Source organism: Onychomys torridus, chromosome 9 (assembly GCF_903995425.1).
Source record: "Onychomys torridus chromosome 9, mOncTor1.1, whole genome shotgun sequence".
In the NCBI taxonomy this organism is placed as follows: domain Eukaryota; kingdom Metazoa; phylum Chordata; class Mammalia; order Rodentia; family Cricetidae; genus Onychomys; species Onychomys torridus.
This window is the reverse complement of record NC_050451.1, coordinates 44,599,623-44,626,649: the sequence shown is the minus strand read 5'-3', so window position 1 is coordinate 44,626,649 and position 27,027 is coordinate 44,599,623. Positions and strand designations below refer to the sequence as shown.

The window sequence follows — 27,027 nt, the reverse complement described above, 5'->3', positions numbered from 1 at the left end:
GGCAAGATAAGTTGATCTTGGCTCTTCGCTAGGGCTTGGATCTCTTGGGCTTATAACTCTGTATTTGACTCTGTGTTTCTTATTTAATAAGACCGTTTAGAATTTCATCTACATCTAACCATCTTGTGCTCTAAGCTCAGATCCTCAGTTCACTCCAGTCAATATCAGCCTTTTCCAGGGCTGGATCCCTGTCTCTCTCAATGCAGGATCTATCTGACTAAATAATCATTTAAGATCTTACCAAGTTCCTTGTTTATCTAAGGAAAATCTTATGCTACACTGTAGAGAATACCAGTGGAGTCATCTGCAGAGAAGCCAGTGATAAGCTAACTTTACTAATTAATTAAAAATTAATGAAATAAAAACCCTGAAGCTTTTGCTTAGAGACAAATGCCAATACATAATAAACAGGTAACCAATACATGTCACTCTGATTGTTCACTACACTTAACTGTGTATAACAGTAAGACATGATCATTAGAAACAGGGTAAACACGTGCTTTTGAGATTTCTCTGTGATGCCCTAGCAGTTTAGGAGAGTCAAAGTGAGTTAAGATTAATTCACCAGACTATTCATCACAGGGTTCCACAGTATCATCAGAAATCCTAGAAATTAATGAGGTGATGTACAGAAATTCTCCTGGTCAAATATGGAACAGTATCAACTCTAAATAACTACTGTATATCTTTGTCTGTGTATTTGTACAGATATGATTATGTTGTGGTAATGTGGGTATCAGTATTATTTTTTAAAAAAGAAAAGAAAGAAAAAAGGACCAAAGAAATTAAAAAGAATGCAGCGCCGGCAATACCTCTCATTCACCATGTCCGAGAGAGGGGCTGAGGATTAAAAACAGAGACAAGACAGCGGGTCATTCCTCTCAGTAGAATAACAAAATGCCATTTCTTGAAGGAGGGAAGAGGCCTCAAATACAGGTTTACAGCACAGTGGGAGAATCCCAGAGGGAAGAAGTTCACTACAGATGTTTTACACACTTGCATCCTAGCTGTTTACACCAAAAGCAGGATACACAAACAAGGAACCTCCTGAAAGCTGTTTTAGGAGGAAGGAAACCGGCAGGGAATTAACATAGGGAGGACATCTGATCAAGGTCAGCAAGCAAGGCAACAGCTACTCAAGGAACCAGGGACAGGGCACAACCAAAGAGATCTCATGAGAATGGAAAAAATGTAAAATGTAAGAAAGGACACACTTTTTGCTCAGGGCAGTCACACTGGACTTCACGGGGTCTCAGGCCCTCCTCAGCCACAGCCTAAACATCCTCTGTTCTTGGTCTTCATTCCCACTTAGCTCATAGGATGTCAATGTGGTGACAGTGTCATTTTGTCCCAAACCAGAAAACTTTCTGAACTACAGAAGCCAATCAGTGAAGAGGTGCACTATTTTACAATGCCTGTGAGGTCTCTGAACACTTAAACTCCTTCATCCCTTCAAGGACGGTGTCTACTCTGCTCTCCTCCAACCCGAGGATCATCCTGGGAAGATGCCACCAATCCTGATTCTCCTGACCTTTCTTCTGACGCTTGGAGCTGGTGGAGGTGAGTGAACACTCCTGGACCAGAGGTGCCATCCCATAATACCTCTCAGATTCTTTTTTTCCTAGACATGGTTTCTCAATGTAGCTTTGTGCCTGGATCTTGCTCTGTAGACCAGGCTGGCCTCGAACTCACAGAGATCTGCCTCCCGAGTGCTGGGATTAAAGGCGTGCGCCACCACCGCCCAGCTACCTCTCAGATTCTTTGCTCAGCTTAGTCAGGAATTGTCTTGCACTGAACCAGGAGGTCTCTGTACCTCAGGTCCCATACCACATCCAGACCTGGAAATCTGTCACTGGCTAGATTGTGAACAAGGTCTGAAGAAGGGAGGTTTCCTCAGAAGACGTAGAGAGCACTAGCTTTTCCCTGCTCTTCTTCATCATCTGGAGAGATGATAATCCCTAAAAAGAGAAGTAGCAGAGAATGAAAAGAAACTAAAACGTACATCATTAACCTTTCTTGAGCTCAGGGCAAGGGCAGCTTTAATGACCAGCCCACAATGGGGTAAGGCCATCAGCTCAAGAACATTAGCATCATTTAGTAACCTCCACCCTCAGCCTGCTGAAGGATGAGGCCCAGAAGGACAGATGGGTGCGTTGCACACTCCACTAGCTTTGCAGTCTTGTTTTGGTTGACCTCTCCTCTTCTTCCTGCAGGTCCCCAGCTATTCCCCTCTTTGCCAGCACACTACTCCAATGTCCCGTAGGCCCTGAATCCCATGACCTCTGAACTACTAGCCCTTCAAGTGGAAGTCACTTATCCATGCAACCAAAAGCATTTACTGAGAACACAAGATGTGTTGGACACCAGAACAGGACAATTTTAGAAACCTCCTGTCTATAGAGTTTGGGGGTAAAAGTGACAAACTGTCCAAATCAAGACATTAGAGGTGTCACGGAAACTCACTAACACAGAAAGACTAACAGCGAGACTTCCTGGATCCTCTTGGCTTCTGTCATCATGAAGATAGAGCTGGTCCCTCCATGTATTTGTAAAGCAGGGGACAGAGGACAAGTGCCACCCACCCCTGCTCAGAATAGGGTCCTGAGGCTAAGAATTCCACAAAGATTATTCTTTTTTGTAAGGAATTATGTCCACCACAGGCTTGAGGGACTGCAGATCCCATCATCTTCACCCTCTCTCCTCTGGATCTTCCCTCCTGACCTCACCTGCTGTTTCCAGGCCCCCCACATTCTAGCCTTTTCTTTCAGAGGAGATCATCGGGGGACATGAGGTCAAGCCCCACTCCCGCCCCTACATGACATTTATTAGGTATGTGGATGCCAATGGGACTAGGAAACGCTGCGGAGGCTTCCTGGTGAAAGACAATTTCGTGCTGACAGCAGCTCACTGCCTGGGAAGGTGAGGAGAAGCAGCCAGCCCGTGTTTCCTGAGCCCCCACAGGTGTTTCCATCCTCTACTTGCGGATGCTCCCGTGAGAGCACACTAGAGGGCAGGACTGTGAAAATGGATGTCTGGAAACAGGGACACAAACATTAAAATGGGAGAGGTCAGAGCCAACAGCATACTTGAGTTGAAAGCAGCTTCACTGTCCAGTCTAAAGCAGTGGCTGAGGTGGAAAGGACACATTGAGTGTCAGGGAAAACTTTGGAATATTTCCAGAAGCAAGAGGGAAACTCCAGGACTCTAATGTTCTTGAGAAGCAAAGAGCAGCAGGTCAAACCTCCTGGACTGTGTCCTCTCTCACTCTACATCTCTCATCTCCACTCTGCTCTCTGCAGCTCAATGAAAGTCACTCTGGGGGCCCACAACATCAAGGCAAAGGAGGACACCCAGCAGATCATCCCTGTGGCAAAAGCCATCCCACACCCAGACTATAATCCTGTGGATTGGTCCAATGACATCATGCTCTTGAAGGTGAGACCTGTCACCCCCATCCACGCACCTCCACCCACCCCTCACCCACCCCTGGTGCCTCTGCTCTGCTTGATGCAAGTCTTGCCCCACCCTCCTGTTCTCATCCTGCTCCTTCCCTCCCTGTCATCCTGGTTGTCAGTGTCCCAGATCATCAGGCTCCTGGCTGAGCTGGTCTCTCCTCTTCCCTAACAGCTAGAGATGAGGGCCAAGAGGACTAATGCTGTGAGGCCACTCAGGCTGCCCAAGGCCAATGCCCAGTTGAAGCCAGGGTATGTGTGCCGCCTGCCTGGCTGGGGGAGAAAGTCTCTTCATGCCCCTAAAGGAACGGATCTCTTGCAAGAGGCAGAATTATCCGTACAGGATGACCAGAAATGCAAACACCTCTTCCGCCACTACATCAAGACCAAACAGATTTGTGCTGATGACCCAAAGGAAAAACAGGCTGCTTTCAAGGTGGGGGTCAATCATTTAACAGGCAAAATGCAGGGAGAGAAAAACCTGGGGGAGACCTGGGTGTGAGAATGGCCAAAACCTCAAGCTCCAAATCAGAGCAGAGACATCCCATTAGTTCCCCTTTGAGTAGTCCCTCCATGAGTTAGCAAGAGTGGAAGGTGGGAAGCATCCACCATCCCAAAGCACCATAAATTACTCCAATGTGTCCCTGATGACTTAAGGGAGAGCCTTGGACTGAGCTAGAAAGAAAAGTGGAGAATCCCTGGAGCCCGGTTCCTGAGCGAGTTTGAAAACCTCTCCTCGCCCCGATCTAACAGTTAACCTTCCCAGGAGGAGGTACAGACAGCAGAGTCAGGGAACCAGGCTCAGTTCTTCCTTTCCCTGCCCACAGGGTGACTCTGGGGGACCCCTCGTGTGTGACAACAGAGCTTATGGAGTTTTAGCCTATGGAAAAACCAAGAGCATCGCTCCAGGAATCTTCACGAAGGTTGTGTCCTTCCTCCCATGGATAAGAAGCAGCATGAAGTCCTTCTAACAGGTGGTAAACCAGCTGTGCCTACCAGCTTGTCTGGACACAGGCAAGAACCACATGGAGTGGGCAGCAAAGGTGAAAATTCATAATAAATTGATCTCCCCGGTGCATACAGCTGGTGTCCTTTATTGTTTGAGCCACTCCCGTGTGCACCTCGGTGGTCCAGGCAGACTCTTCTGTTCTGGGGTTTTCTCCCTCCTTCTTCCCCAGCCCCTCCCCCACCTGGAACTTCAGGTTAGACAATTCCATATATTCATCACCCATACACGGTGGGGTTAGTGGGTTGTTTGTTTTTATTTACTTTTTCATTTTTTTATACCTTTTTAGAACTTTATTAGGAGGAGAGAGACAGACAGACAGACATAGACAGACAGAGAGAGATAGAGAGACAGAGACTGAGAAACCACGCAGCAGCAAAGTACTGAGAGAATATAGAGAGAGCTGTTTTTATTTTGAGATAGGCTCTCACTATATAGCTCTCGCTGGCCTGGACTTTACTGTGTAGTCCAACCTGGCCTTAAACTCACAGAGATCTGCTGCACCTCCTTCCCAAGGGATGAGATTAAAGGTGTGTGACACGATATCCAACTACATGCATAATTTAATACCCAGCACTTCAAGGTTGGCTTTCTCACAACACAATCAGGAGTCTACACTCAGTCATTCCTTTTCATACTTAGCCCTCCACAAATGAACCTCTAGGGACTAGGAAATCCCTACCATTTCTAAACCACCTTCATCAAGTCCCCACATTTGCCGGAGAATTGAACAAGGCACTGGGGTGAAGGGAGATTGGATTCTGGGAATTTGGGATTAGCCTTGGGATTCAGTTTCCTGTTTCCAGGACCTCCCATCTCTCTAGCAGGTGACTCTCACCACCTGAACTGTCTGCAGTCTGGAAGACTGAGAAATCCCTCTGGTGGCCACAGGCTCACCTGGGTGCCATTTCCCCACCCAGCTAGGATCTCGGGCAACTTCTGTACCCCTTGCTGGCCATCCAGTGTTTTCCTCTACCCACCAGTAGTTTGTGTTCCAGCCCCACCACCTCAGCCCTGATTTATACCAGCCTTTTACTCATTGATAAGTTCCAAACACTTGCAATCTCCTCTACCTCTTATTCCAGTTAGACTTAGCCTGCCAGTCACCTGATGCTCACCCTTCCCACCTAGGCCAGGCTGATTCCTTTTCCAACCCAAGTCTTCCCAGCAGAGACTCAGCCATGACCTCCATTCACTCAACAGCCCTGGCTCAGCTTGAAAACTCTGCTTCCCCCTGCTGGCAACCTGAGTTATAGCAGTTGGTGAACCAGAGGAATCCATGGGATGCTGGGCTGGAAGTATCTTTTTGACATCATCAACCAACATTCGTAGATCCTGACTTCTATCAGGTACACAGTAGACTCCTTCTTCACCTTCATTCTCTAGACATTTCACTAGAATGTCAGTGTGGCACAAATGGATCTATATTTGGAATTCACAAAAAAATGGAATGTTTTAAAAAGGATTAAATTCTCTCTATTCTAATAGTGACATGGGCATAATCTTCTTTGGTTCAGAAAAGCAGTGTATGGAATTGGAAGAGTGTTGGAAACCTTCCAATGCTGTGGTCTTCATTGTACCTCATGTGGAGCCCTCATAAAGGAGGTGGGCAGGAGAAAGGCAAGCAGAGTGGCTGGATCCTGCTTCACATTCAAAGGACAGACCTGGCCTGCTGTTTGAATTTCTAAAGGTCTCATAATGAAAATCCCGGAGACAGATAGTTGGGTAAATACTGAAAATTCAGAGAGACAAACAAACAAGCCACTGCATGTCTCAACTCACCAATTCCACAAATCCTCTGTTTGGAAGCCTCTGAGTCCTCAGCTGAAAAAGCTCTCAGCACACTGCCCACTCCACCTGAAGTGTAGACATTTCATTGTGACCTTGTGACCCTCTTTACATCCCTAGAACAGCACCACTAGTGAGTTGTACTTTTGTATGTACTTCTCACATTTTTATATACTTCTCACACACCTTACATCCTGCTCACAATTTCCTCTCCATCCATTCGTCCCAGTCTGCCCTACCTTCTGCCTCCCCCAGATCCTCTTGTCCTCTACTTCACTTCAGAGAAGAGCAGGCACCCCAGGGAGATAAACCTAATATGGCTTAACAAGATAGAATAAGACTAGGCACAAACCCTCATACAAAGGCTGGAAGAGGCAACCCACAAGGAGGAAAGGGGTCCCAAGAGCAGGCAAAGGAGCCAGAAACACCCTTAATCACACTGTTAGTCATCCCACCAAAACCCCAGTATGTATGCGGAGGAGCTAGTACAGACCCATGCTGGCTCCTTGATTGTCCCTTCAATCTCTGTGAGCCACTATGAGGGCTGTTCTGTTGGTTCTACTGGCCATTGTGGTAGTTTGAATGTAATTGGCTCCCAAATTTTCATAGGGAGTAGCACTATTAGAAAGTGTGGCTTTGTTGAAGTGGGTATGGACTTGTTGGAGGAAGTGGGTCACTGTGGGAGTAGGCTTTGAGGTTTTTGAGGTTTCTTGTGCTAAAAATACTGTTCAGTGAGTCATTCAACTTCCCATTGCCTGCATGATACAACACTATCAGCTCCAGGGCCTCATCTGCCTCCATGCCCCCTTGCTCTTAGACATGATGATAATGGACTGAACCTCTGAAACTGTTAAGTGAGCCACCCCTATTTAATGTTTTCTTTAGAAGAGTAGCCATGGTCATGGTGTCTCTTCACAGCAATAGAAACCCTAACTAAGACAACCATGTTCTTCTAGTGTCCTTGAACCCTCTGACTCCTATATCTTTTCACCCTCATTCTGCAGGGTTCCTGGAACTCTGCCTTATGTTTGGGTGTGGGTTTCTGCATCTGTTGCAATTGGCCACTGGAGGAGCCTCTCTGATGATGAATGGGCTAGGCACCAATCTGTGAGCATAACAGAATATCATTAGAAATCATTTCATTTGAGGGAAACCAGCTCCCTCTTATTCCCCCAGGGTACTCTTGAGCAGGGAGAAATGAGGAATATGTAGATAGATGTATAGAGGAGAGAGACAGACAGAAAACACAGGATAGCCTCAGGAGGACCTGCGTCCTTACCTACCAGTTCCTTCTGTCTCTACTAAAGGCCTTTTAAAGGAATGCCTAAGGGATGGAGCAAAAGAACTCCCCTCAGTACAGCCAAGTGAAAACTATTTCAGACACCTGGTGGCCACACATGTGGTCCAGACATCCCCTAAAGCAGCCCTGCTGTGTAAAGCAAGCTTAGATCTCACTGGGAGCTTTTGTTGGCCCCCACATTCCCTGAACTTTTTTTTTTTTTTTTTTTTTTTTTGGCCAGTGATGTTTGGTTCTACCCTGAGACTCTGGGCCATCCAGCCTCTGGTTCTTGGCCATCCAGGCAGTGTCAGGCATGGGCCTCAAGTGGACCAGTCATTGGCTGGCCACTCCTACATGTTCCTCTCCAACATTATTCCAACACATGTTGCATGCAAGACAAATTGTAGGTTGAAGGTTTTGTGACTGGGTTGGGGTCCCAGTCCCATGACTGGAAGTCTTGACTGGTTACAGTAGATGGACAGTTTAGGCACTGCATCTCCTAAGGCACCTCCTATAGCATCACCCTCATAGATTCTAGGGAGTTTCTACTAGACTAGGTTTCCATATCGCCCCGAAATTCCAGTCATCTCTCCCAGTATCCTCTCCCTCCAACCCTCTCACCTGATTAATCTCTTCACTTCCCATCCCAACCCGACCCCAATCTATCCTCAAAATCTATTCTATCTTGCAGCAGGCTTTTTCTTTGGGGCCACCAACCAACTCTCAAATCAAGACATAGAGACTTCTTATTAGTTATGAATGCTCAGCTTCGATTAGGCTCATTTCTGGCTAGCATTTTAAGTTAAATTAACCTGTTTGTCTTTATTTACCTTTTGCCTTGGTACTTTTTACATTTTCTTTCCATATGTCCTACTTGTCCTGCTGTTTCTATGTCTGTCTGGAAGCTGCCTGGCTTCTGGCTCTGGATGTGTCCCCCTATTTCCCCTCATTCTCTTCTCCTTCTCCTGTTCTTTGCTCTCAGGATTCCCCCTATTTATTCTCTCTTCCTACCAGCCCTGCTTTGCCCTCTCCTGCTTGGCTACTGGCCATTCATCTCTTTATTAGACCAATCAAGTGCCTTGGGCAGGCAAGGTGCAACGGCAACACATCTTTACATTGTTAAATAAATGCAGCAGAAACAAATGTAACACACATTTCCATGATTAAAGTAGTATTCTACAGCATAAACAAATGCCACATATCTTTACATAGTTAAATATTCCACAACACTATCTCCCTTTCACAGGGAGATCCAAGTGGCCTGCCTAAACCCTCCTTGTTGATTAGCCTCACCAGAACTGTGGATTGTAGCATGATTATTCTTTACTTAAAAGCTAATATCCACTTATAAATGAGTACATACCATGTTTGTCTTTCTGGGTCTGGGTTACTTCACTCAGGATGATCTTTTCTAGTTTCATCCATTTTCCTTTGCTTTACAGAAGCTTTCCTGTTTCATGAGGTCCCATTTACTAATAGTTGATCTTAGTGTCTGTGCTATGGAGGTCTGTTCAGGAAGTTGTCTCCTGTGCTGATGCATTCAAAGCTATTCTTCACTTTCTCTTCTATCAGGTTCAGTGTATCTGGTTATAGGTTGAGGTCATTGATCCCCTTGGACTTGAGTTTTATGCAGTTGATAAATAAGAATATATTTGCATTCTTCTACATGCAGACATCCACTGAGACCAGCACCATTTCTTGAAGATGTTGTCTTTTTTTCCAGTGTGTATTTCTGGATTCTTTATTAAGAAAAAATATCAGGTGTCCATATGTGTGTGGATATATGTTTGTGTCTTCGAATCAATTCCATTGATCAACATGTCTGCTTTTATACCAATACCATGTGGTTTTTGTTACTATAGCTCAAAATCAAGGATAAATACTGAATCCCTTTAAAAAATACTTATTGGATGTTTCTTTCATTTAAATTCTTTTTCTTTCTTTCTTTTTTAAAATTGCCTATTTCTTTCACTTGGACATTTGTTGACTGTCAGTTTTATTTCCTTGGGGTTTAATTTCTGAAGTTCTTTGTATATTTTGCATAATAGCCTGTGGTGGCTGATCTTGGTCGTCAACTTCACTCCATTTGGAAGGAACTAAAACCCAAACAGCTGGGCAGACCTGGGAGGGATTTTCTTGATTAGATCATTTGAGGTGGGAGATCCACCCCAAATCCGGGCCCCACTTTCTCACAGCAACCCCCACAAGAGGACATGGAAGAAGGAAGGTTTGTTTTTCGTCTCCTTGACCTCATGCTTTCTGGAAACTACATCCACCTTGTTGCTGAGGCATTCCTTCTCTGGTTATAGAACCTACTTCTTTAGGATTCCATCTCTGGTGAGTCCAGCAGCTCTCTAGGAATCCTCCGGAACTCTGGCACTGTTTGTGGACTGTCAGACAGTCTTGTGGACAGAACAATGGCATCCTTGGTCTTCCTGTCAGTAGACAGCCATTGTTTATTGTACAGAAACTTTATTTTCATGGAGTTCCACCCGTCAATACTCTGGGCTAGTTCCTCTGCCTTTGGTTTTCTACTTAAAAAGTTCTAGACGTTTTGCAATATCATGAAGGATTTCCCCTGTGTTTTCTTCTAAATGTTTGTGTTTCTGATTTTAACTAAGGCCTTTGATCCATTTTAAAAAGATTTTCGTAGAAGGTTAAGGACAAGAATCTTATTTCATTTCGTTCCCCTCCAGGTATATCCAGTTCTGACGACACTGTTTGTGAAATCGTTTTCAAAGTTTTTTTTTTTTTTTTTTTTTTTTGCCTCCTTGTAAACAATTAAGTGGGTATAGCTTTACCACATTATGTCCAGCACCTCTGTTCTAGTCTTTGGTCTTCCTGACTATTACAGCACAATACAAAGGGAACTTTATCACCATGGCTCCATGGTACATTTTAAAATTGGGTGTTGTCACATTTCCAGCAGGATTCTTGTTCCTTAAGACTGTTTTGGTATCTGTGGTTCCATACAAATACTTTTGAAATATTTTTAAAATCTATGAACTATGACATGGGAATTTTGATACATATTGTATTAATTCTGTATATTAATTTTGGCAGTATAGATTTTTTTCACAAGGTCGGTTCTGCCTATGCAGAATCATGGAATACATTTTCATCACCTAGCATCTTTTGTGATTTCCTTTTATAGTATCATCACACTTCAGAAAGAAACAAACCACGTGTTCTCTCTCATATGTGGAATATAGCCAGTAACATAGCATACATGTAAACAAATGCACATGTGAGTCCAGTTTATAATGTGTAGAAAGGGAACAGGAAAGGCTCAATGTAAGAGACTGGGGAGTGAAAAACTAGTCTGCCCCACACCAGCTATAGTACACAGGACAGCAGGCCCTGCAACCTGCCTGGGCAGCACACTAGAGCAGAACCTGTTGTTGGAAGGTGAGCCAGCCCTGAGGGGTGAAAGGAGGAGGGCTGATCCTGACCACCACCCCCATATACCCACTAAAGCAAACGAGAGAGAGGGCCTTGTACCTTCTCAGCTTCTCAGCAGAGCTGGCCCTGACGATATGAGTGAGGCAGACCCACATCTGAGGGCCCAAGGGCAGGAGATCTGGCCCTGCTCCTTGCTGTAGGCTGCATTGGGTAAGCTAGCAGTAGCAAACCTGGAGAGCTCACCTGGTAAAGCGATGATGAGGGAAAGCTTGGTGGAATAACCCAACCAGCTTCTATCCAGGCCCAGAACCAGGGCTATAAGTTGGCCCAGCCCATTATCAACCTAATCTATGAACTGTCGGACAAACCTACAGATCCCAAACAGCAGGATCTCTATGACAGGACAATAGGATATCCAAGAGGAGCCCCACTGAGAGCCCATTATCTGTGGTATAGCTCAAACCAGAAGCCTCTAGCCAAACCAATGATTCATGGCAATACACTTGCAAGTAAAGATGAACAGACTAAAGGGTAAACTTATTGAGCTACACTACACCTCTCAGGACAAGATGATTCTTCTACCTCTTCCTCTTCCTCCTCCTCCTCCTCCTCCTCCTCCTCCTCCTCCTCCTCTTCTTCTTCTTCTTCTTCTCCTCCTCCTCCTCCTTTTTCTTCTTCATTTTTGTTTTGTTTCTTTGTTTTGTTTTGTTTTTCTTAATTTTGATTTTGTTTTGGGAGAAGGTTGCAAAGACAGATGGAAGATGTGAGTGGCAGGGAGATAAGTGGGAACGGAATGCTTGATGTGAAATCCACAAAGAATAAATAAAATAGCTGAATGGCCAATAGCTATGCAAACAGAGGTTAGTTGGGACTTTCAAGCAGAGAAAAACTTGGTTAGAATGTGGCATGGCAGGAGATGCCAGTGAGACACTGAGAAATTAGATGTACAGAATGGAAGAGATGTAAGAAGCCATGTGGTAGAATGTAGATGAAGAGAAAGTGCTTAATTTAAGTTATAAGAGCTAGTTGGGAACAAATCTAAGCTAAAGGCCAAGCTTTAATAATTAATATAAGTCTCAGTGTCATTATTGGGGAGCTGATGGTCCTAAAAGAAAGCCTGACAACACTTCAGAAAGAAATAAACCATATGCTCTCTGTCACATGTGGCATATAGACAATAATATAGCACATGTGCAAGCAAATGCACATGAGATTACGATATAACATGAAGAAAGGGAACAAGAAAGCTAAACTTGTGGAAGCATGAACACAGATGATGGACATGGATTATGAAAGAATATATTAAACTTATTTATGGATATGGATATGCTTTTTTGATCTTGGGGGTGGGTAGATAATCACATAAAATGTATTCAGTACTGAAAGTATAACATTTAATGTGAACTTCACAACTTCCATTCTGAATGCCTTTTCAAACTCTATAGTAGAAATTCACTGAGTACTATAGACTTTGTGTCTGTTTAATTTTGGTGTGTGTTTTTATTTATTTAAAGGTTTTCTTAATGATAAAGTTCATGGTGGGGGGGAAGTGGGTAGATCTTGGTGGTGATTGAGAGGGGAAACCATGATCAGAATTTTTTGTATGAAGAGAAAATTTATCTTCAATTTTAAAAAACTTTTTTATTTTTAAAGATTTATTTATTTATTATGCATACAGTGTTCTGTCTGCATGTATCCCTGCAGGCCAGAAGAGGGCACCAGATCTCATTACAGATGGTTGTGAGCCACCATGTGGTTGCTGGGAATTGAACTCAGGACCTCTGGAAGAGCAGTTGGTGCTCTTAACCTCTGAGCCATCTCTCCAGGCCTAAAAAGCTTTTAAAAGAGATAAAGAACAGAAGCCAGTGAATTTTTATAGACTAGTTCAGGGGTGTCCAACAGGTGGCCTGAGGGTTGAATGAGGTCCAGAATTAATGCAAATACAGAACAACATGAAACTATTTAAGTTCACTGAAAACGTTCTTAGATGAGTGAGTGTGTGTGTGTGTGTGTGTGTGTGTGTGTGTGTGTGTGTGTGTATGTGTGTAACTATATTGTATGGCTCTTGAGCATGAAGTTTGTAGACGACAACATGTTCCAGTGCCGGACAAAATGGTTATGAGTGCTCTTGCTATTGTTAAACATGCATGACTTCAGTGTGAATCTTCCAGTGTTTCGTGTTCCAACTGTAGTCAAACTGGCACCATCATATTTTCACGTGCTCCTGGAGACTTAGTCAATGAAGCATAGCGGTTATGCATGATATTTTAATGTCATTACAGACAATGGGTTTTTAATGGTATTTGGAAAGCAAGTGAGCATTCCTTCTTGATCATGAAGAACTCACACACCTCAGCCATGCTTCAAACACCACCACCAAGCCACCATGATTTACAATCAGCTGTCACCATCCACAGCTCAGATGTAGAAATACTCAAGCCTTGCTTTCTATTTCCTTGTCAAATTTAATAGTAAAAGTTAATATAGTTCCTTATCTATTATTATTTTTAATTGTACAGTGGCTTCTATAGCATCATGGAAGAAAAAAACAGCTCAAAGAAGAGAGAACATTGCTCAGTGAAAAATGAGCAGACAGCTAATTTTTGTCAGGAAAATACAAAGACTTGTATTTTCAACTTTTGGGAATTGGTGATTGTTCACAAAGGTGGTAACAGAAAAGGCATCAGATGCAATCCAATCTGCCAATCAGAGCAGCTGTCAGGGATTGTGAGCCAAGGACAAAGTAGAGGAACTGGAAAGGGATGTCTGCTCAACAACAAAAAACACTGAGGTCTCAGTTTGGGGTGCTGAGGATTTGGCTCAATAGATAAGAGCACTAGAGGAACAAGCAGGATAATCTGAGGCCAGATCTCCAGCACCCACATCAAGATGCTGAGTGGGGCTGCATGCACCTGTATCCTCAGTGCAGAGACAGGAAGACTACTGGTACATGCTCACTACCAGCCTCAACAAAAACAGTCTGCTCAGCTTCAGTGAGACCCCATCCAAAGGGGCAAGACAGAAAACAGTAGAGAATCCTGACATCTTCCTCCGCACTCATACAGGCACTGGGACACATACACTGACACATACATGTACATGTATACACACTTGTACCACACTTTTAAGAAACATAGTTACACCTGTTCTAGTTATTTTCCATTACTGTGATAAGACACCATCCTAAGCACTTGGTTAGGAAAGGGTAGATTTGGCTTACATGTTCCCACTACACTCCATTGCTGATGGAAGTCAGGGTAGGACTCAAGCAGGAGCAGGGGTGGGAACCTCTGAGGGAAGCTGCTTACTGGCTTGCTTCCAGGCTTATGTTCAGCTTACTTCCTTATCCAACCCAGGACCACCTGCTCATGGATGACACTACCCACAGTAGGCTAGGCCCAACCCCATCCATTAGCAATCAAGAAAGTACCCCCTAAACATGCCCACAGGCCAATCTAATGGACACACTCCTCAAGAGAGGCTCCTCTTCTCAGGTGTCTCTAGTTTGTGTCGCGTTAGATAGCACGTTACATAGGTTCTGTGGTAAAAAGCTAGCCATGTGGTTATATGGTTATATGTAAAAGAACAAAACAAAGCAAAACAAACCCTGAAAATTATTTGTTGATAGTGAGTCTACTGAGAGGGTTAAAAATAGTGTTTCCATTCCAGTTCTTCTGACATTCATCAGGAAAGGCCATTCGGCCAACCTCTCACACTTATGACTAGTGTAATCGCTGTCCATTTCACCAACACTAGGCAACAACAATAGTCAGCATGTCTTCAGGAGACTAGGAAGACCCCACTTCAGCTGAGAAGTACTAAGCGGCCTCTTTTGATATGCATGATACATTTTAGGGGCTCAGAGGTTAAGGGCACTGGCTGCTCTTCCAAAATTCCTAGGTTCAATTTCCAGCACTTACATGATGACTCATGACCACCTATAACTGGAAACCTATGGGTTCTGATTCTGCCTTCTGGTGTACAGATATTCATGCTAACAAAACACAGACATACAGAAATGGATAAATTTTTATCATTTTACATTCCAAAATGTCTATCCATTTACCTGCAAGGGTTTTAACCTTATTTTTTTTAAGAACTGAGTAGGGTGTATTGGTGTGTGTGTGTGTGTGTGTGTGTGTGTGTGTGTGTGTGTGTGTGATATTTCCATTGTCCACTCTTATGCTAATGGACAACACTTTTGAATCCAATTATTTGCTATAGTAAATAAAGCATCATTAAATATGGGGATGCAAATTCCTCTATGGTAGGGTATTAGCGTTGTTTGAGTATATTCCTATGAATAAAATAGCTGGGTCCTATGGTAGTCCTATTTTTAATATTTTGGCAAATCTCCAAATCAACTTCCTCATTGGTTGTATTCATCTGTACTCCACCACCAGTGACGAAGCGTCCTCTGTGTCCACATCCTCTCTGACATTTGTGGTCACATTTGTTGATGACAGTCATTCTGAGTGGAGTGAGGTGGTATCTCAGATAGTATCAATTTACACTTCTCTAATGGCTAGAGATATTGGACACATGAAAAATAGTTATTGGCTCTTTGTTTCTTTGTCTCTTTCTTTCTACCTTTCATTCTTTCTTAATTATCTATTGTATTCACATTCACATTTATTGATTGGCAGTTTAATTTCCTTGGTGTTTAATTTCTGAAATTCCTTGCATATTTTAGAGAATAGCGTGTGATGGCCAATCTTGATTGCCTATTTGATTGCTTTGGGAAGTAACTAAAACCCAAGCAGCTGGGCAAAACTATGAGGGATTTTTTAGTTAGATTATTTGAAATGGGAGATCCATCTCAATTCTGGGCCTCCCCTTCTGGTGGCAGCCCACATAAAAGGACATGGGAGAAGGAAGGTTTTGTTTTTTACCTGCTTGCCATCTCTTTTTCTGGCAACTACATCCATCTGGTTGCTGAGGCACTCCTTCCTTGGTAATAAAACCAACTTCTTCAGGATTCCATCACAGAAGGGACCAGCAGCTCTCTAGGAATTCTCTGGAACTCCAGCTGATTGGGATTGCTGAGACATCCAGTCTTGCGGACAGAACAAAGGCATCCTTGATCTCCCTGTCAAGAAACAACCATTATTGTTTCCTGTGAAACTTTATTTTCATGGAGTTCACCTATTGATGCTTTGGTCTAGTTCCTCTGCCTTTGGTGCTCTGTTTTAAAAGTTCTAGACTTTCCCACTATCTTCAAGTGTTTCTCTGGTGTATTCTTCTAAAAGTTTTTGTTTCTGGTTTTAAACTAAGGCTTTAGATTCATTTTAAAATGATTTTTTTTTTTTTGTAGAAACTGGAGGTTGAGAATCTAAGTTCATTCCTCTACAGGTGTATATTCAGTTTTGCCAGCACAGCTTTTGAATTTTTTTGTCCCTTGTCAGAAACTGTGAGCATTGCTTTACCTCTTTCTGCCAGCACGTCTGTTCCACTCATTTCACTCCCTGACTATCGTTGCACCAGCAGGAGCAGACTGTCTCTATCACCATGGCTCCACAGAATAATTTAAGGTTGGGTGTTGGCACAGCTCCAGCAGTGTTCTTATTCCTTAAAACTGCTTTGGTATTTTGGGGTCTTTTGGGGTCCCGTAAAAATTTCTTTGTTATCTTTTCTAAGCCTGACAAAAATGATGTGGGAATTTTGATATGTATTGCATTAATTTTGCATGTTAATTCTGGTAGCGATTTTTTTAAATGATTTTGGTTCTGCCTATGCAGAAACATGGAATAGTTTTCAATCATCAAGTATCTTCTGTGTTTTCCTTTTGTAACATCTTGAAACTTCAGAAAGAAAGAAACCCTGTGTTCTCCCTCATGAATAGAATATAGTCAATAATATAGCATAAATGGTAACAAATGCACATGTGTTTACAGTACATTGTGAAGAAAGAGAACAAGAGAGGCAAAATATAAAGGAATGAAGAAGCATATGCACAGGTGATTAAAATGAGTTGTGAAAGCATATTAAACAATTTTTTGAGTTCTAATTCTGTCATGGATATTTTTGTCTTGGTGGTGGATAGATAAGCACTTAAAATGTATTTTCTATTAAAAGTGTAAAATTGAATGTGAAGCTTCACAACTTCCATTCTGAATGCCAATTCTAACTGTAAAGGTGTTCATTAAGTAGTATCTACTTTGAGTCTGGTTAATTTTAGTGTGTGGTTTTATTTTCAAGGTTTCATAATGATTAAGTTCATGAGTGGGTGTGGGTGGATGGGGAGGATATTGGGGTAGAAAACTATCATCAGAATATATTATATGAAAAACATTTTATTTTCAATTAAATTTTTAAAAAATAGAATAGAAAAAAATAAAAGAAGCCACTCTATATTATAGACTAGTTCAGGGTGACCAACTGGTGGCCTGTGAGATGCATGTGGACCAAAACTGCTGCACATGCAGCCCAACATAAAATCATAAGCTCAGTGAAAACATTAGAAGATTTTGGTGTGTGTGATTGTTTAGTGATTATATCGTGTGACGCTTGAGCATAACGTTTGTAGATGACAACACATTCTATTGTCATACAAAAGGAATAAATATGAACTCTATTAATAAATATGCATGACCTCAGTTTGATGGTAGTGTGGGGCTTCCAGTGTTTAATGTGCCAACTTCAGACCGTCCATGTGGCACCATCAGATCTGTCTGTGCTCCGGGTGACTTATTAATGAAATGCAGAGATTATCAATGTTGTTTTAACCTTCCATTGTAGACAATGGGTGTTTAACGACATTTGGAAAATAGGTAAGCATTCCTTTTCGATCATGAAGAGCACACTCCTCAGCCATGACTCACACCAAGCTACCACCTTTACAATCAGCTGTCCCATCGCACTGCTGTTACATCAGCAGCTGAGATACGGAAATACTCAAGTCTGGCTTTCTATTTTCTTGTTAATTTTCACACAAAATAAATATAGTTGCTTATCTGTTATTATTTTTTTTTAATCACAGCAAGGCTTCTATACCATTACAAAAGAGAACAGAATTCAAAAAAGAGAGAAGAAGCTGATGGTGTTGGCACACACATTTAATCTCAGCACTGTGGAGCAGAGGCCAGGAGGATCTCCATGAGTTCAAGGCCAGTCTGGTCTATAGAGCAAATTTCAGGGCTGCCCAGACCACAGACAGAAACATTGTCTGGAAAAAAAAAAAAAAAAAAAAAAAAAAACAAGGAAGGAAGGAAAAAATAGGGGGATTCATAAAATTCTCAGAAGACACTGCAATTGTGACTCTAAACTCATTCTGAAAGATGTGTCTTTGGGGACTGGAAAGATAGCTCAGCAGTTAAGAGCACTGTCTGCTCTTCCAAGAATCCTGAGTTCAATTCCCAGCAACCACAGGGTGACTCGCTACCACCTGTAATGATCTCTGGTGACTTCTTCTGGTCTGCAGGCATACTTGCAGGCAGAACACTGTATATAATAAACAAACTGACCTTAAAACAAAACAAAAAAGAGGTGTGTTTGTAGGAAATATCAAGAAAATGTATGCACAGAGAGGAAGGTCTCAGTGAAATTAGAGGGGGGATGTCAGGGGACAATCAGGGGTAAAAGTGACCAACATACATTGAATATATGTATGATATTGTCAAAGGAGAAAACTTAGCTTTCACAGGAAATTGAATGCAAAATCATTTCACAAGGACTAAATTTGGAAAGGGCCAAGGGATTAAATCATCTCCACTGCCAGGAATCCCACTTGGGCAACATCAATTACATTTCAGAAGTAAGATAACCAACATACTTCCAGTGTCATAAACAAAATTTGTGATACACTTGACAATGAAAACTGACTTAAAGATTGAACCTTTTAGTGCATTTGACCTATCATTTCATCTTTAAGGTGAAAACCAACTTGTCAACACCAAGTTTCACACCATAAGTGCTCCAGGTGAAGGCGGGCTTATAGGGAGCTCAAATTAAGGCAAATAATTGTATGCATTTCAAAACATTTGAGTACAGCTTTGTGAACAGTGATGTCCCCTTCTATTATATTTGATAGGAGAATTTGAAAACAGATTTTAAGATTTTCAGAAATAATGTTACTATTATGGTATGATCACAGGCCCATTTTAGTCAGCATATATATGTTACCTGCTGATTTTACAGTAGAATGCCTAGAACTGCAATCCTCCATTCAACCCAAGAATATTTTTAATAAATTATTTATATATTTTTATTTTATGTTAATTGGTGTTTTGCCTGTATGTATGTCCATGTGAGGGTGTCAAATCTCTCTGGAAATGGAGTTACAGAAAGTTGTGAGCTGCCATATGGGTACTGAGAATTGAACCTGGGTCATCTGGAAGAATAGACAGTGCTCTTAACGACTGAGCCATCTCTCCAGCACACTTTAAAATATTTTTGATCATGTCCTTTCATGACCTTTAAAGGTAGTTTACAGTTTCTCAGAGATGAATGGTCACACCACAATCACACTGTATTCATTCACACCATCATTTTTCACAGCCTGTACACTGAACAAATACTTTCAGGATTTGAAAACACAGGACTGGAGAGATGGCTCAGAGGTCTTAACAGAACACACTGCTCTTGCAGAGGACCCATGTTCAATTCTGAGCACCCTTGTTAAATAGCTCATACCCACATGTAATTTTAGCTTCTCTGGCCTCCAAGAGCAACTGTTCTCACACACACAGACTCAAACTGAAACACAAACACAGACACAGACACATAATCAAAAGTTAAAAATCTTTTAGAGGAATGTCTTCTAGATATGACAAAGAAACTACACCCATGAAATCTCAACAATATGGCTGCTTAAACAAGACCAGAACAATGACGACAACAGCAGCTGACCTTCCAAAGTGATGGGGAAGATCAAGGCCCACCCCAAAATGAAGAGCAACAGGCAATTATAAACTGTTGAGATGGGGAGAATGAGTCTTCTCCAAATGAGCCCCCTTAAAGGTTATCTAATCCTGAGAGGTCAGACCTAAAAGAAACATGCATGCAAGCAATACTAAATCCACTCGGTAGGCTGGACTTATATTTTTATCTCCTTGTTTGTGTGTGAGAAAGAGTCAGAATGATAAGTAAAGAATAAGAGGCCATGATCTAAAAGGAATGGAGGGGCATGGTGTTAAAGAAATAATGGATGGGATGATATAATTGTATTTAAATTTTCTTTTAATTTAAAGTGTTAAGCACACTAACAGAAAATTAGAAACATAATATCTCATCCACATCTTAGATATTTACTGAGAACAAAGCTAGGTCCAATAAGCCAGGATGTGAAAGAATCATTTATCAAAAGCAATGTCAAATATCCCACCAGAAGCAAGCTGTCCTTTACTTTTATGATAGGAGCATACCAAAATAAAATTTATACTAACGTGTGTTTTATTTCATTAGGTATCACAAAACTGGATCCTGCTCTATTGTTTTAATAGATCACCTCTGAATGGTCACAATATAATTGAGATATTATATTCTGTGAGAGTTTTGTTGCTTATCTGGGTGTGCAGATCAACTTTCCTTTTAGTTGGATGAATAACGTGTAGCTCCAAATCAGTTGTGTGTTCACTGTGGCCCAGAAAAGCCAAAAGGTTACAACCCATGGACAGGATGATTAATTCTGATCCAATTAACTACAGGACTGCAGTTCACAAGTAGGACAAGAAAGTCTCTCTTGGTCACAAAGTATGAAAGGAGGAGATTAAAAAATATCTGCAAACGTAAGTTGGTGGTGGTCAAGCAGGACCTGGGTTGCTCCGTGGTTATTTGGACGTGACACACACACCTATTCATAGGGCAAGGCCGGCTTGTCTCACCTTCCAGAGCTGATCTTACAGAGCTCTACCCATCTTGTGCTCTTAGCTCAGATCCTCAGCTCACTCCAGTCAATATCAGCCTTTTCCAAGGCTAGATCCCTGTCTCTCTCACTGTTGGATCTACCCCACTAAATAATTATTTAAGATCTTAACAACCTCCTTGTTTATCTGTGGAAAATCCTAGGCAACATTGTAGAAATTGCTAGATGAGTCATCAGCAGGAAAACCAGTGCTGATCTAATACTACTAAGCATTAAATTCAATCTTGAAGCTCTTGCTTAGAGACAAATGCCAATATATAATGTACAGGTAACCTATAGATGGCATTGTGATTGGTTATTATACTTAACTATGTATGATGGTAAAACATGATCACTGGCCGCAGGCAAGCACTTGCTTTTGACATTTATTTGTGAATCTCTAGCAGTTTAGGAGAGTGAGAATGAGTTAAGATTAGTTGACCAGACTATTCCAACAGATGGTTCCACAGTGTGATCAGAAGTACCAGAGGTTAATGATATGATGTATGGAAATCTGCCTAGTCAAGTAGGTCCCAATATCAATGCTCACTAAATAGTGTATGAGTGTATTTGCAGTATTACAATTATTTAAGGGTTAATTGGTGGTCAGTATAATTTTTAGAAAAAGAAAACAAAGATATTAAAAGGATGTAAGAAATAAGAAAGGACACCCTTTTGGTTTAGTGCAGTCACTGTGGACTTCCTGGGTCCTCAGGCCATCCTCAACTACAGCCTCCACACCATTTACTCTCTTGGTGTTTATTACCACTTAGCTCATAATATGTCAATGTGGTGACAATGTCATTTTTACCACAAACCAGCAAACGTCCTTATGTCCTGAAGCCAATCAGCGCATAGGTGCACAGGTTTAAAATGCCTGTGAGGTCACTGAGCACTGGCTCCTTCCTCCCGTCAAGGACTGTGTCTACTCAACCCTTCTCCAACCCAATCAGCCTTCCTGGGAAGATGCCAGCAGTCCTGATTCTCCTGACCTTTCTTCTGCCTCTTGGAGCCAGTGCTGGTGAGTGAACACCCCTGTCCCAGCGGTACCATCCCATCATACCTTACAGACTCTCTACCCAGTTCTAGTCAGGAACTGTCCTGCACTGAACCAGAGATTTCAGAACCTAGGTCCCATACCAACCCAGACCTGGAAATCTGTCACTGGCTAGATTCTCAACAAGGTCTGAGGAAGGGCAGTGACCTCAGAAGACTTAGAGGGCACTAGCTTCTCCCTGCTTTTTTGTCACCTGGAGAATGGATCGTTCTTACACGTCAACTTCACAGAGAATCTACACCCACAAAAAGGACATCATTAACCTTCCTTGAACCCAGGGCAAGGGCAGCTTTAATGACCAGCCTGCAATGGGGTAAGGACACCAGCTCAAGAACATTATTAGCATCATTTAGTAACCTCCACCCTCAGCCTGCTGAAGAAAGAGTCCCAGAGTGACAAGATGCCGCATTGCACACTCCATTAGCTTTGCAGTCTTGTTTTGGCTGGCCTCTCCACATCTTTGTGCAGGCCCCCAGCTATTCCCATCTTTGCCAGCACACAACTCCAACATCCCCCTCTGTGTCCCAGCAGACCTCCAGTTAAGTAAATGTCATTCATAGATGCAGTCGAAAGCATTTACTGAGAGTCAAGATATATTGGGCATCAGAATAAAAGAATTTTAGAAAGTCATCATCCATAGGGCTTAGAGGTAAATCAACTGAGAGATTACAGGGGACGGGGAGACTCACTAACAAAGAAAGGCTCAAGGCAAGCCACCCAGTATCTGTTTGGTGTCTACCATCATAAAGACAGAGCTGGTCCCTCCATGTATTTGTAAAGCAGGGGCTGAAGAACAAGTGCCACCCACCCCTTCTCCAGAAAGGGCTCTGTGGCTTTAGAATCAAAAAATTATTCTATGTGCAAGGAATTCTGTCCACAACAGCCTTGGGGGACTGCAGATCTCACCCCTCATCTCTCCCTAGATCTGATGTTCCCAGACACCCCATTTTCTATCCTTTTCCTTTAGAGGAGATCATCGGAGGACATGAGGCCAAGCCACACTCCCGCCCCTACATGACATTAATTGAATCTCTGCATGTTGATGGTAATAGCAGTCTCTGTGGAGGGTTCCTGGTGCGGAACAACTTTGTGCTGACAGCTGCTCACTGCCTGGGAAGGTGAGGAGAAGCAGCCAGCCCATGTTTTCTGAGACCCCCAACAGGTGTTTCCATCCTGTACTTGTGGATGCTCCTGTGAGAGCACATTAGAGGGTAGGGGTGGGAAAATGGAAGTCTGAATACAGCAACACTGAGGTCAAAGGGTGAGAGGTCAGAGCCAGCAGCACACTTGAGTTGATAATAGCTATTCTGGCCAGACTAAAGCAGTGCTTGATGTGGTGATAGCATGTGTAGCCCAATATATAACATATGGGGATCAGAGGACAGAGCCAGCCACTGGATCAGACATAGAGGCTACACAGTGTTGGTACACACCCTTAATCTTATCACTTCAGAGTCAGAGATCCTGTGAATTCAAGGCCACACTGGGAACAGAGCCAGGCAGTGGTGGCACACACCTCTATTTCTAGTAGTTGATATCTTATGTTATGACTTGGGAAGGACACAAGCCTTTAGTCCCAGGAAGTAAAATGACAGGACACAGAGAGGTATATAATGGGCGAAGAAACAGAAACTTGCTCTTTTTTGGTGGAGGATTTCATAGAGATAAGAACTAGTAGCTGCTCTCTGCCTCTGTGATCTTTTAGCTTTTGTCCGAATATCAGTCTCTGGATTTTTATTAATAAGACCCTTTAAGATTTGTGTTACAAGTTGAAGTTGAAATTACACATTAGGAGTCAGTGCAAACTTTGCAATATTGCATAGAAACAAGAGGGAACCTCTAGGAGTCTAATATCCTTGAAAAGCAAAGAGCAGCAGGTCAAACCCTGAGGCCCTCCTGTCTCCTCAAGTCCCCTCAGCTAGAGCCCCTCCCTGCCCACCTACACTTGCTAGACTGTGTCCTCTCTCACAACACATCATTCATCTCCACTCTGCTCTCTACAGCTCAATGACAGTCGTTCTGGGGGTCCACAACATCGAAGCACAGGAGGAGACCTGGCAAATCATCCCTGTGAAAAAAGCCATTCCTCACCCAGCCTATAATAATAGTCACTTGTCCAATGACATCATGCTCTTAAAGGTGAGACCTGCCCCATCCTGGTCCAGGGATGCCTCCTCCCCTCACCCTCTCCTTCCCTCCCTTCCATCCTGGCCTTCATGGTATCTCAGCTCAGCCGTCAATGAGCTGCACTCTCTCTTCTCCCCCAACAGCTGGAGAAGAAGGCCAACGTGACTAAAGCTGTGAGGCCACTCAAGCTGCCCAGGCGCAAGGTCCCTGTGAAGCCAGGGGATGTGTGCTCTGTGGCTGGTTGGGGAATGATGGCCCCGAATGGCACCGATGCAGACACACTACAAGAGGTGGAGCTGACAGTACAGAAGGATCAGTTGTGTGAGACCCGCTACCAACATTATTACAACAAAGCCAATGAGATATGTGTGGGAGACCCAAAGATCAGGCATGCTTCCTTTTATGTAAGTTGGATTTTCATCCTCTCTGGGCTCCATAGGAGGGGAAATGCAATCTGGGATCTAGAGACCAACATCAAGTGGACTCTTTTATGGGATCTTTGTCCCTGGGAACAACAGTAACGAATAACTAACTAGGGCCTCCTGAGCTGACAAGGAGCCTCAGTGAAGGCAGCTGGTCTAAAAGCAGGATTTGCACAGTCCTCCTGACACCCAGGCCCAGGTTTTAGAAGCTGTGCTCCCTGCCTGTGTCATTAACACAAGCAGGTGTCTCCAAGGAGCAGAACCCACTTTTGTCCATGAACTTGTCCTCCACGCTCACATCAGGCCCACTCACCTATCTGCAAGTTCTTAAACAATGGCCTGGAGATGAGGGTCCCACACACCTTTATAGAGAGCAGATCACAGACCTGGAGAAAAGGCAGAGGCTGGGCTCAGGAGGGAGGTGAAGAAGTAACCCTGACCACAATCAGAGCAGGAAGCCCAGAGGATTCCCAGGCCTGCCCTCTGATCTCCCATAAGCAGAGCTCACAGGCAAAACTTCTCTGAGAGGGAAGTTGGGACTAGGGTGAACAACAGCTCAGTCCACTGTGGCCTCTCTCCATTCACAGGGGGATTCTGGAGGACCTCTCCTCTGTAACAAAGTGGTCACAGGCATCGTCTCCCATGGGCATCCGGATGGTTCAGCACCAAGAGTCTTCACCAGAGTGTCAAGTTTCCTATCCTGGATAAAGAAAACAATGAAACGCAGCTAACTCCAGGGCAAACCAGACCCTTACCTGACTCAGCATCTCCCCTACAGCTGAGTCCAAGATTGTCCGGGGACAGAAGCCACAACTCAATAAAGTTCTCTTTGATCAATCAGAAGTCTGTTTCATATCACAGGGACCAACTCTGTCTTGGCAGGCCAGTGGCACACCTCTGCTCTCTGCTCACCACAACACCATACACACACCTCTCCCAAGCTCCGGCAAGGCCATTGCCAGCTCATTTTTACTTGTCCCACTCTGCAGTGCCTGCCCTTCTGACAGGCCTAAAGCTGAGCTTGGGGGTCTCCTGTCCTGGGGCTCAGGGTGAACTTTTTCTCCTCTGTGTCACCTGGAAGAAAGGAGAGGGAAAAGCACCACTGGTTCTGGAGACATGGGAGACAGAGCTCAGGTCACTGTAGATGGACCTTCCTGGGCAGAGTATCTCTGTCCCACTGCTTCACCATCAAGGTGACAGCAGTTTCAGTAAGGGCTGTTCCACATCTAGAACAAGATCCTCTCTTCCTCTGGACACAGGGCCAAGCTTCCTCCAGCCTCCTTCTCCTTCATGACTGCTCTGATGAGTCTATCAGCTTCCATGTTTTACAAACTTGCAGATCTGAGCACATTCCTACCTCTTACTCCTCTACACTCCAAGCCATGTATTGTTCCTTCCATTAGGGGCTCAGCACTGTGGTGCCAGCCCATTTTAGGCCCTGGCAGAGAGGTACTTCTCAAAGATCCAGGCCACAATTGGCATCACAGAGGGTTCATGGAGACCAGGGCTCCCTGTGTCTCTTTCCAGAACACTGTACCCCACCTCCCACATGCTCAGGCCTAGAGAAGCTCTTCCCAGTCAGCTCAGTTCCTCGGGTGTGCTCAGCATCCACAGCAGCAGGGTCTCTCAGCAGTAGGAGCCCCTCTGAGCATGTCCATCTCAGTCACTGCTGGATTCTTGGATAAGACATCCTGCTGGTCACTGGGCTTATGTCACTTTTTGACATCTACAAGGGCAAAAGAACTAGAAATCTCTACTGATTCCTCAGTCAGCACTGAAGTGTATGAGGTTTGCAAATGGTTTTTGTCCATTAGCTTCTACTGGGAAAGTATTCAGAAATCAGTCATTTTTGCAGAGGGGGAAGGGGTGGTAGGAAGAGAATAACACAACCAAGACAGCCTGTTGTATTTATTTTAAAGATAACAGGTACAGAGCCATTATGCAGATTTAAGTCATAAGAGATGCACATATTCAGGAGCATTATTCAGAAATAGAATTAAACATACATCAATGAGGCTGGAAAAATACAGAAAATTTTAAAAATGGTGTGAAGAAATAGCCCTAATATCCATGGTTCCTAAGATTTCCTGGTCTTCTCATTGTTAGGAATTTCTTAACCTGAGATTGTAGGCAGAATGTGTGGCTTTTTGTTAAATAAAAGTTCCCCTTGTTGGACTCACATTGCAAAGTAAACCCAAGCTTTGTGCTATTGTTTCTCACACCTAAATCCATGATTGGGAGGCAGACTGTGGCAAAAATCTGAGTCCAAGGCCAGCCAAGCCTGTAGAGAAAGACTCTGTCTCAAAACAAACAAACTATAAAAAATGCTTAAATTAACTTAAAACTCCAAGCAGCCTCTGCTTCAGGATCCTGTCCTGTCAGACTCTTAACAGATAATAAATACAGCTTAATGCCTTCCTATTCCAAATAGACAGAGCATCACATTCTTATGGGAGATGAAGTAAAATTCCCCTATGTGTCAGGTAACTTCCTTTTTTATTTTATTTTCTTTATTAAGAAATTTTCTAATCATTCCTCATGCTATCCACAGACCCCCTCCTTCCTCCTCCCACCTCCCAGCCCTCTTTCCCAAGCCACCCTGCATCCCCACATCCCCCAAATCGAAGTCTCCCATGGGGAGTCAACAGAGCCC

The 27,027-nt window shown here is 43.3% G+C and overlaps 2 protein-coding genes across 2 annotated transcripts; both read left to right on the top strand.

Annotated features, from left to right (window-relative positions):
- Window positions 1-1,456: 1,456 nt before the first annotated feature.
- LOC118591385 (granzyme E-like) lies at window positions 1,457-4,432 on the top strand. Its single transcript, XM_036199623.1, has 5 exons — window positions 1,457-1,560; window positions 2,769-2,919; window positions 3,300-3,435; window positions 3,628-3,888; window positions 4,280-4,432. Exons 1-5 carry the CDS (start codon window positions 1,506-1,508, stop codon window positions 4,421-4,423), a joined length of 747 nt encoding a protein of 248 aa, XP_036055516.1. The 5' UTR covers window positions 1,457-1,505; the 3' UTR covers window positions 4,424-4,432.
- Window positions 4,433-21,734: 17,302 nt separating this feature from the next.
- LOC118591403 (granzyme C-like) lies at window positions 21,735-25,105 on the top strand. Its single transcript, XM_036199682.1, has 5 exons — window positions 21,735-21,789; window positions 22,793-22,943; window positions 23,829-23,964; window positions 24,096-24,356; window positions 24,962-25,105. Exons 1-5 carry the CDS (start codon window positions 21,735-21,737, stop codon window positions 25,103-25,105), a joined length of 747 nt encoding a protein of 248 aa, XP_036055575.1.
- The last annotated feature ends 1,922 nt before the right edge of the window (window positions 25,106-27,027 follow it).

Coding starts and splice junctions, on each gene's coding strand:
- LOC118591385 (XM_036199623.1), top strand. CDS start 1,506: ATGCCACCAATCCTGATTCTCCTGACCTTTCTTCTGACGCTTGGAGCT. Junction 1,561..2,768: donor GACGCTTGGAGCTGGTGGAG/GTGAGTGAACAC, acceptor CTTTTCTTTCAG/AGGAGATCATCGGGGGACAT. Junction 2,920..3,299: donor GCAGCTCACTGCCTGGGAAG/GTGAGGAGAAGC, acceptor TGCTCTCTGCAG/CTCAATGAAAGTCACTCTGG.
- LOC118591403 (XM_036199682.1), top strand. CDS start 21,735: ATGCCAGCAGTCCTGATTCTCCTGACCTTTCTTCTGCCTCTTGGAGCC. Junction 21,790..22,792: donor GCCTCTTGGAGCCAGTGCTG/GTGAGTGAACAC, acceptor CTTTTCCTTTAG/AGGAGATCATCGGAGGACAT. Junction 22,944..23,828: donor GCTGCTCACTGCCTGGGAAG/GTGAGGAGAAGC, acceptor TGCTCTCTACAG/CTCAATGACAGTCGTTCTGG.